The sequence below is a fragment of the Rasamsonia emersonii genome, assembly GCF_000968595.1.
Source record: "Rasamsonia emersonii CBS 393.64 chromosome Unknown ctg1118621760118, whole genome shotgun sequence".
Classification (NCBI taxonomy): domain Eukaryota; kingdom Fungi; phylum Ascomycota; class Eurotiomycetes; order Eurotiales; family Trichocomaceae; genus Rasamsonia; species Rasamsonia emersonii.
Window position 1 is genome coordinate 106,153 of NW_013563174.1, and position 10,594 is coordinate 116,746.

A 10,594-nucleotide genomic window follows, 5' to 3' on the forward strand; every position below is an offset into this window, starting at 1 on the left:
TATGAGGAGTGACACATCGAACACATCGAGGTTAATGACAGCAAGTTCAAGCTTCCGCAGACGGGGGGAAGTCTCGATCAGGGGATGTTGTTCTCGTGTCAAGTTATGCGAGGCGTCTACTGTCTGCAAGCTAAGGAGTGTGAAAGGAGAAGGGAGGGGGAGGCGGAAAAGAGATGGGGGATGGGTTGGAAGCCTGGTGATGATGGCAGGTTGTATGGTGACAAACCTGAATTTCTGCGACGCCCTGCAGTCCGTTTATTATCTTTTAGCTCCTTTCGACACAGCGGGACGCGGCATGCGTGTCGCCCAGAATCACGGGACTGCCGTGCCCAACGCTTTGACCAGCGAGCGTGGTTGCAGTTCGGTTCAGGGGCTCGCAAGGCGCGTGCCAGGTGGCAGTCAACACTTGGCCCGAAAGGGCTAGCGTCGAACGTGACCCGCTGCTGTGCCTGGTGCCCTCGGCAGAGTCCCAAGGTCGGCTCCTGTTCCTGGGGCTGATCCTTAAAAAGACAGCATTTAACGAGGTCTACGGAGTCCTCCGTACGGAGTTACCCACGGTTCCGGGCGGGTTCCTGATCCATCCTGATCTGAGATTGTGCAGTCGTTTCAAAGGTACCCGATACTGTGGACCGATGAATACCGATGGCAGCATTTACAAACCAGGAATGGTGAAACAGCCTCTTATGAAATAATGCATATGCTCTCATGTCTACAGGCGAATTTCTAATCCTAAAATCCATGCCTACCACAGCGTTTTTAGCAGTCTGGAATCGGCCTACACGGCAGAGCCTATTGCTCCATTGGCATGCGTGTCGTCTTGTTCGACTTTCGAACAGTCACACTGGTACCGCTCGCGGAAGTCGGATGCGTGGAGTCCCTCGAGCAGCCTGAGTGCAGCCTCGCTTGCTTTGATTTTGGCATAGCGACCCGAAGAAGCGGTCTCCTTGGCCAGGGCTGTGTTATGCACCAACACTGCCGCCAATACTACCGTAGGTGCGCCGTCAGCAGTCGGGATTTCCCCAGCCTTCAAACAGTAATTCGTGCAACCAAAGTCCTTTGATAGCCGATTGTGGAGGAACGTCTGGTTGCAGATTAGCCCCATGTACGCTGTTGCTAGGAGAACATAGACATGACAAACTAACCGTCGGGTGCTTGTTTGCGAAGGTGTCGTACAAGGACATATCTTCGAAATACTGTCTGATGTGTCTTCTATAGAAGTCCTCTATGACTTCGAAGCAGAAGCATGAATCGACGAAGATTGCGCCAAGATAGGCTTCAATCATGTCTGGTAGACACTGGTACACATAATCAGCAGACTGAATCAATAGTTACAAATTCTTGCCAAAAATAAATATTGATCTTACCTTTGGAGGGTCTTCAGTCGCCACCCAGAATTCCTTGGCGCCCTGGCTTTCTCGGTGGGCTGTCTGGATCTCTTCAGCATAGTTGGTGATCTGGCTCTGGAGTGGATTGCTAAAATGTTGCAAATGGGTATGTAGTTCCAGTCGCACGGCGAGGGTTCCTAGGAATTTGTTGGACACCATGGCCATCTGGGGTCATCATCAGACGTTGTCCTGCTGTCGCTTTGCAGTTTGCAGTCTACGTACCTTATGCTCCGTGAGCCACTGTGGATCACGGTCAGGATAACGCTGAAAAAGATCCTCGACACAAACCATGTCTAACAGTGAATCCCCTAAGAACTCGAGCCGCTGATAACAAGGTACCTTGGCCCAAGCCGAGGGATAGGATGGATGTGTGAAAGCTGACCGGAGCAGTCTAGGATATCTGAAATGATAACCAAGCTTTTCCTCAACCCGTTGGGCAAGGTCCCTTTCGAAACCGTCGGGAGCTTGGATCTGGTAACGGGGTAGAGAGTAGAGTGTATAGTATTCCCGCCAGCTCTGCACATTATGATTGCTGCTGTTGACCAACGCAGTAACTGCTTTTACGGCCATGTCAAATCGATGTTCAGGGCCGCCAGACAGCAGTGATGCCCCTATTATTGCCTCACAAACGTCGGCAATTGTCTTTTCACCGAGAGCATGTGTGCAGCTAGAATCGGACTTGCTATCACTGCTTTTGCCGTGAAGTAGCTTGAGGCCTTGGGGATACCAGCCCCGCCTATTAACATAGCTTATTAGAAGGCATTTTCCTTTATGTTTTGCTTAGCATTACGCACCTAGAGAAACCTTGGCTGCGAATGAACTCATAAATTTTCCGTTCCTTGGCGGTCTTGAAGAGGTTTTTGTTGCAGATAAGGCACATTCTATTCACGTGGTAGTCGAATTCTTGGTCATGAGGATTCTGCGCGAATAGGGAAATTGACGTTCCCATCTTGAGGAAACAATCCCCCAAAAATTCGAGACGCTCGTAATTCTTTCCCATTCCGCGCTGAAAGTGGATTTGCTTGCTTCGATGTTCCTCAGTGTTGTCGGAATCTTTAGTCAGGGCTTCCAAAGCATATGATAACTTGACATCCAAATCAAGACTTTCACAGGCTTCTCGAGCAATGAGATACGATTCAAATCTACTCATAATTGCCGGAAAGGCGAAGCATGACGCAGCAACGGAAGAAGGAATCTAGGCATCCCTATAGGTCAACGAAAGGGGTGAAAAAAAATGGCTCACATCCAGAAAATTGACTTACAGCCGAAATTGTGAGAGCCTCTAGACATATTACGCATCTTCTCTCCACAGCCTTTTCTTGGTCCGTCATCTTGTCCAGCAGGTTTCTTCGGAGAGAAACCAATTCTGCCTTGAGTACCGGCTGATCCCAGTCACACTGAGCGAGGAACTTAGTTCGAGAATTTTTGAACAAGCTCAGGCAGTAATTCATGATGTTGTCCATGTGCCTACGACGAGGGACAAAGGACGGTGGCGGATCAGATGGACGAAGCTTTCTGTCTACCGCAATCGTGAAATAGCGATACCTTCCATCCCACTTATCGAAGACAAAGCGGTCAAGCATAGTTCCAGCGACCTTGGCATTAGTCCATGATATTTCGTCATTCTCTTGAACAGTTTCCAACGTGTTCCAGTCAATTATATCGTTGAGTTTGAGGTCGTCGTGAAAATCCCCGATATGTGTTGCAGCTGGTACCAGCCAATACGGCATCGCCTCTGTGTCTCGCTCATAGGTTTTATGAAACAGATCGCGAAAAACACGAAGAGTAAAGGTTGTTAGGATGTCGAGATCTTTAGCTTTGATCGCCATGGCAGCCCTCAACGGTATTGAACGAACTTCCGTCTCGATATCCTCCTCCAAATATATTGGGAATCGAGGGAATTCCGGCAATCTTTCACGGGTCAGAAGGACCAAACATCGATGATCCCTTGTCAACTTCTGAGCAGGGTTCAGAACTATAATCGTCCCGTAAAGGGATTCTGGAGTAACTCCGCAGCCCTTAGCCCAGAACGCTGGTTTAGTTATCATTTGATACCGATTAGTCTTCTTTGAAACGATCGCAAGCTTAGCATTTCTCATGACAGGCAATCGTCTATGATATGCAGACATGAAATAATCGTCGAGCAGATGGTGTCGTCGGAGCAAAAGACACGTGTCGAACGCTGCAGACTGTTTTGCGAGGGACTTCTGTGAGGCTGGTTTTCCGACAAGCCCCCTGATCGGCGACTTCTCTGGAAGTATTACCTCGCAAATATATGCATTGTTCATCGGAAGAACGACGTAGTTCACTTGAGGCGATGTTTCATTCTCGTATTGCTTGCAAATCAGTTAGTACGGGATGGAGAAGCAAGAAGACCAAGGAGTCCTCACCAAAGAGCTGGCATAACGGGCGAGAACGGATAACGCTGAGTGATATGTTAGAACGGCACCGGTGCTGGAGACTTTGAATGTTCTCTTCCTGGAGTCTTTTTCCAATAGATAGTTCACATCGCAGTCATTTCCACGGAGGATTCTGTCTTCAGGGAGACTTTCACAAAATCGGCGCATCATATCCTGACATTCCCTAATTAGCCTGAACAAAAAATGGGTTCTCTTTCTTCCTACCTCAGCTTCACGGACTTCCTCCAGGCGTGTTTCATGCTCAAGGTTATCGAGCTCTACCATATGCGCATACTGTGTCTTCTATGTTATCTTTCATTCACCAACAAACCAAGAGATGCCTTACCGTCGAGTTAACATGTCTTGCTCGACCTCTACTCTGTACATACTGAATAAGTGTATGGTACAGGTCGAATCTTTGTCTATTAGAAATGGTAAATTATGAGGATCGGAGGGCAAGGGAACACACCTGACGACGAGGTTGCAATCTGGTATGTCGAGACCTTCTTCAGCTACGGAAGTAGCAAACTTGTGGAGATCAGTATTTGTAAAGGCTTTTCCACGCATAGAATGCATACCAAGCAATTTAACTCTCCTTTCCTGAACCTCATCATGGCCTTAAATTGTTGGTGATAGGTGGTGTTCATCCCCGCATCGTCACTAGACCTGACCCCGATCAGGACCCCCGGGCGAAGATTAGGTATGTTCAAGGACGTAAACAAATCTCCAAGAAGCCGTGCTGTGTGCCGCTGCTTCGTGAAGACAATACATTTTGTGTCGGATGCGCGTTCAAAGTACTTCGACAATTTTTCGCGAAGCAGTTGTACCTTTGGGCTCAGTTGATGCGAGATGTCGTGGCTGCGAAGCCTATATGTCGCCACCATTTCGCGTGCTTCCTTCAACCTATTGATTTCACTTTCAACCCTCTCCGTCGAACCGTTCCGAATGCTTCGATTGAAAGTTCTTCTAACACTTCCCTGGAGTTTTGGATCCACCTCCTCTGCTAGAATATAATCCCATACATGGTCTGAGCACCACTCACCTAACTCCGAGGTAGCATTCAGTGAAAATTTGAAGATTTTTGCAAGGCATTCCATATCGCCAAATCGAGTTTCGAGACATTTATACAGAGCCGTCTTGAAAGGCGGGTCAAGTCTGGGGTAGGTCCACACCTGCTCTGTTGGACGTCTCACAACCTGACGCAGGAGTGTAAGATTTGACGTTGTTGCAATTTGGCTATCGAGAAGCTTTTCAAGCGTTCTATGTCTATATTAGTGAGATTCTTTCGGGGAAAAGTCAACAAAGACTACTAACCTTGCTGCTTTCACGACATCACCTTTCGCATCAATAGGAGATGCAGTCATCCCAAAAATTCTCGGTCTATTTTCGGGAACCTCTTTGAGATAAGAATCTTTGATAATCCTGAAATATGATAAGAAAACGGTCTTTGAGAAGCTCGTTAGGTCCTCAAATACCTGGCATAAGGATGATCCTTTTTCGTGTGGTGGGCCTCATCAAAGATCAGCAAATTAATATTCTTCATCTCGATGTAAGAGTTGAGAAGACACTGGTGCAAGATCTCCGCCGTGCACACTATCACCATGTTTTCTTTGAAGTATTGATTCCAAATCTCCTTGCTCCAGAGATCTAGACCCAGGGCGCCGAACAATTGAGCAACTTTCTGATCGATGTTATTTCTCAGAACGGCCGTTTGCTGGTAAACAAGAGTCACACTGTCTACCTAATAGAGTTCTCAGCATTGAAAATATTCTGATTTGAAAGTATCTCCGTACCAGAAAGAACGATATACGAGGAGGTTTTCCCAAGCCACGATCGACCAGCTCATTCTGAATGATGTGCTTCAAGAGAAGCACAGCGATCAATGTCTTACCGGATCCTGCATCCAGAATTAGTAATTTCATTGTCTATGGTATATGAAGAATAATACCAGTATCTAGCACCGCTATCGTATTCTGTTTCTTCGCTCTCTCAAAGAGCTCGATTTGATATTCCCTTGGATCGGTGATGACAGATGCAAAGTCCTGCTCCGCGATAAGACGGACGGTAGAACCTTCAGGACTAGGAGCCTGCTTGATGGCGGACTTTATCTGTTCATTGGTCATAGAAACAGCGTATTCCGATAGTCTATCCAACAGTGTCAGAATCATTGAGAAAGGGTAGAGATATGTCAGGCACGAACAAGGTTTCGAATTGAGCATTCTGAACCCGACGCCTCGACTTCTCCTCCAGGGGAGCGTGTGTAGTGCTCTGATCTTCGCTCTCTGAATTGCTAGATGGAATAGATTCGTCCTCTCTTGGGGGCTCCATGGGGCATGGGGACTCTATGATCAGACAAGGTATGAATCAATGTATGGATGATGAACGACCTCTTGCAAGGAACCTCGAATCCAGCAATCCAGAAACGAGATGCTTGAAGCTTGCAATCCACAGGGAACAGGAAAAAAAGGGCGAAAGGTTAGAGACTGAGCTATCTGGATGCGATGAGTGCTGAATAAATTCATTAGGCAGGTCTAGGTGATGTAGGAGGTGGACTGGAGTTTAGGAGTCCACCGGCGACATTTATATCTCGCGAATCTCCGGTATTTAACTGCGAATATGAAGTGAATCAGCGGATATTTGCAGCCCTTTTGTTTGGCTGTTGTTTGCCTACGAACAAAGCGACGGCTGCAGTGAAGGCAGTAGCTGATCGAGACCGCCATGCAGTGACAAATGCTACAATATTTATCCATAATGCGAATGTAGAAATCCTATTGATTAGCATTGCAATATCTCTACAGAAAACCTTGCTCTTCACAGATACATATTCATCACGGGGAATGTTGTTTCAAAACGAAATGGAGAGAACAGGAGTGCCTGCCTAGGTAAGTAGTCGTTGGTGGGGTTACCCAGACTATGACGGCAGCAGAAAGCGTCCCCCACCGGCATTTGCCTTTGCTTCGCTCCATCTACGGAAGGATCGCCCAAAGAGCTCCCAGAACTCACAGCACCATAATGGCAGAGCGTCCGCAGAACCTTCAAGCTCTCTTTGCCGCCGCGAAAGAGCGGAAACGTGAGCTGGAGTCGAGTTTAGAGACAAATAGCGATTCGTACCGCGACAAGGTCAACGAAACAATCGCCCAGTTTGAAGAATGCCAGAAACTTATCAGGGAGCTGTCTCTGTTCAGCTCCAATGAAGGCGTTGAGGATATCGCTACTGCAGATTTACAGTATGATTGTACCGCGAAAGGTTTGATGCTATATGTGGCTGACTCTCCTTGAAGGTATTTGACGGTCGACTATCTCCTTGCAGACTTAGTTCAGCGATCGTCCGGGCCTGATCGAGAGGCCGTTCTCCGACGTGCGTTAACACAGTATGAGAAGTATCTGATGCGCTTAGATGAATATGATCTGTTATCGCCTGACAATAAGAAACTCCACGAACGATACCTAGAGAATCCTTCTGCATTTACTCTGGCTTCTATGAATGATGCTGCGGCTCGCCGGCAGGTAAAAGTTGCTAGGTTTCGGGAGGAAAAGGAGCTCAAGCAAAAGCTCGAGGTAAGGTGGCTTACCAGACTGAGGTCTTTACGGTTGCGCTGACAGTATCGCCAAGTACCTTTCCCAGAATCAAAACTCCCTTCAGAACGATGACGATACTACTAGACAACTATACTTGGCGGAAATAAATCTCTATACCCATCAAACGTTTCAGGCACTCGATTTGATATCACAAGAGCTATCTATGTTGTCGCAAATGCGCAATGCACCTCCACAGCCTGAGAATACTGGCCAGGATGATCCGAGGAAACAAGATAACAGGGACAAGACGGGCTATTCGGAGCGGCTGGATCCACCAGTCTCTCAGCTTCTGAAGGGTGGGAAACTTGGACCACTATTGAGCAAAGATGGGAAGCCGTTACAACCATTCACGCTTACTGATCGCCGAACACAACTCCGAGAAGGCGTCTTCAGACCGGGTCACAACCTGCCCACTATGACGATTGAAGAGTATCTGGAGGAGGAAAGAAAGCGCGGTGGCATCATTCAAGGAGGGAACCAAAACGAGGTTCGAGAAATCGATGAAGATGATATGGAAAAAGCCGATGAGGAAACGATGAAAGCGAGAGCCTGGGATGAGTTCAAGGAGGAAAACCCAAGAGGCTCTGGAAACACTCTAAACAGGGGTTGATGGGCCTTTCGAGCTTGGCTAGAAGAGATCCTACAGCATGGATACGATGCGACTGACATCCGAGTATCGCTGTCTCTGCTTACACTTCTTCCAGAATTCCCGTTCGCGCGTTCACTCCACGCTTTTTGGCTTCTTGGGTGGAATATAGCGATCTCTTCTTCGTTGACTAGGACCACCATTTTCAGACGAACAAAGAGGATGTAATGGGCTCCGTGGACATCTTCAACTGCAATGAGAGAAACTTTGCATCCAGGGTGTGATGGGGACTCTGCAAGATAAGTTCTCGTTAGGGCTCTAGAATTGTTGGTGGAAGATTTTTCTTTCCAAACATTCTCCTGTTGGATAAACCACGACCTGAGCTCCGTCGTCCTGTCAGAGAACTGACTTGTTTAGTTTCCCTTGTGACTGTTGCTGCAACACCTTCAACCAAGAGCATCCTGAAATTCTCATCGGTCAAATGTTTATTCATGTCACCTGCCTATGCGCTCCACTCTTAGAGGTCAACTGCTTGACTGATGGAACAAATGATATTGAATGTTCCTTGACAAGGTTAGGCTCCTGGAAAGAAGAATTGAGTACAGTCCTTGTTAGTCAGATGTATCAATCAGAATAGGTACATACATAGCCGCTGAAGAACTCGGACAACACAATGCGCATCAGCAGTGAATAGAGCCCAGAGACCGTTTTTTTTCGGCCTTATTTTTTATATACATAATTTAAGGGCTGGAAGCGCTTGTAGAACTCTATAGCGTGTCGACTACAGTGTATCTTCTTAAATTTCGGACTGACCAAAAGAAATTTTATATATCAGACCTGGATTGTAACATGGACATTTTCCTTCGGAAAAGTTGAGGAAACAGGGTGAGCGTCTATAGAGTACACCGCTGTCAATGATCATGAATTTCCAAAAATTTGTCCATCTCCACATCATCATATATTCTATACAACCAAGTGGTGTTTTTGTGCAAACTATAGACCGAGGAGATGGCCAGCATCTCCCAGTACCCGGTTACAATGTTCCAACAATCGGCGTGAAGGAGCAGCCTGAGCTGAGAAAAACCCCACTTGGATGGAAATTCACGACGTCGCCTTATTACGTTTAATCTCTTCGAGAATGGAACCCGCTCCCTTAGCAACCAGCTCTTTCGCAACCTCCAAGCCAAACGCTTCGGCGGCCGTACGTGACTCAACACTACCGGTGACTTCGGCTTCAGCACTACGAGAGCCATCGACACTGACAACGATTGCTCTCATACGCAATTTTGGCTTCCCATCAGCCTCTTGGATCCAATCAGACTCCACGCCTAACGGTGCACTGCAACCGCCCTCTAAGGTCCGCAAGAGACTGCGTTCTGCCAAACATGCCAGTGTGGTTTGCTCATGTCCGATCTTGCTCAGCAACTCGATAGCGGCGTTGTCGTTGGCGCGAATTTCAACAGCAATCGCTCCCTGGCCGACTGCATGCAACATGCCGCCATTCTTGGAGTCGAGATACTGAGAAATGCGGTCCTCAAGACCCAAACGCAGCAAACCTGCCGCAGCCAGTATGAGACAGGTGAAGGGGCTATCTTCCGCGTCTAGCTTAGACAGACGTGTCCCAATGTTTCCACGAACATCCTGGACCTTCAAATGCGGGTACTTCAAGGCCAATTGAGCCGTGCGTCGTATAGAGGATGTTCCGACTACGGAGCCTGCTGGCAGTTCGGCGAGAGTCGAGTGCGGCAGTCCCTTCTTCATAACCAACACATCTCGTGGATCTTCGCGTTCCATTATGGCGCCCAACGCGCACGTGGGGGGCAGGAGCGTCGGTACATCTAGTGAGGGGCCCAGCGGCGTCAGCGACGGAGAAAGGCACGAGGTGTACATACAAGAACAGTCTGGGCGCTTACCTTTGAGGGAGTGAGCGATGAGATCTAGATGCCCAGCGACAAGCAACTCCTCCAATTCCTGAGTCCAGAGATTTTTGGTAACGAAGTCCCGCAGAGCAATCGTAGTATTCTGATCCCCCGCAGTGTCTTTTGATTGCACATTGAATTCATACCCTGGCCACGCCTTCTTCAACGCTTCCAGCACGATATCCGTTTGCAAGAGGGCGAGCTTCGACTTGCGCGTGCCGATGTTGAACGTGGTCTTCTGCGTTGACCCGCCGTGGCCGACGGAGGTGACTGGCGGGGCAGAAGCCATTCCGATTGCGCGACAATCGGGGGACGATCACCACTTTATTTCTGTTGGTAAAGGACAGGACCACCGATTGAAGTTGGAGTTGGTTGCTGAACTCCTGAGAGATAGCTAAAAATATCGTCGTTTGCCGTGAGATGGGAGATGGTGGCACGGTGCCGACACGTCCGCGTTGCAATTCCCATGTGGATCAAATCGCAGCGGGATATCGCGGGATACGCTGCCTCATCGGGCGACCCGATACCGCCCCGGCGCGATTCCGAAAAGCTCCAGCGACGAGCTCCTTTGTCTTCTGCCATTATTGGGAACTATACGCGCGTATATTAATAATAAGAGTATGGATATTATTTGTCGAGCAAGAAGCATTCCTTCTGATGTCGTCGACCTGTGTACTCCGTACGATAAGCTACAGTGGTGTGCTGTAATTACTGTACTCCGTAGAT

The 10,594-nt window shown here is 48.1% G+C and overlaps 3 protein-coding genes across 3 annotated transcripts; 1 reads left to right on the plus strand and 2 right to left on the minus strand.

The window, feature by feature from the left end:
* Positions 1 to 775: 775 nt before the first annotated feature.
* T310_4519 (RNA helicase/RNAse III) lies at positions 776 to 6,112 on the minus strand (the record flags this gene model as incomplete). The annotated part of the gene is made up of 15 exons (XM_013472642.1): positions 776 to 1,081; positions 1,143 to 1,316; positions 1,365 to 1,550; positions 1,608 to 2,121; positions 2,180 to 2,580; positions 2,648 to 3,721; positions 3,776 to 4,078; positions 4,131 to 4,206; positions 4,254 to 4,312; positions 4,363 to 5,044; positions 5,099 to 5,206; positions 5,260 to 5,525; positions 5,578 to 5,681; positions 5,733 to 5,929; positions 5,985 to 6,112. The coding sequence occupies 15 exons, from the start codon at positions 6,110 to 6,112 to the stop codon at positions 776 to 778; spliced, it is 4,578 nt and encodes a 1,525-aa protein (XP_013328096.1).
* Positions 6,113 to 6,796: 684 nt separating this feature from the next.
* On the plus strand, positions 6,797 to 7,973 carry T310_4520 (TOR signaling pathway regulator (TapA); the record flags this gene model as incomplete). The annotated part of the gene is made up of 3 exons (XM_013472643.1): positions 6,797 to 7,031; positions 7,095 to 7,342; positions 7,428 to 7,973. 3 exons carry the CDS (start codon positions 6,797 to 6,799, stop codon positions 7,971 to 7,973), a joined length of 1,029 nt encoding a protein of 342 aa, XP_013328097.1.
* Positions 7,974 to 9,050: 1,077 nt separating this feature from the next.
* Positions 9,051 to 10,157, minus strand: T310_4521 (Hydroxymethylbilane synthase; the record flags this gene model as incomplete). The annotated part of the gene is made up of 1 exon (XM_013472644.1): positions 9,051 to 10,157. The coding sequence occupies one exon, from the start codon at positions 10,155 to 10,157 to the stop codon at positions 9,051 to 9,053; it is 1,107 nt and encodes a 368-aa protein (XP_013328098.1).
* Between the last annotated feature and the right edge of the window lie 437 nt (positions 10,158 to 10,594).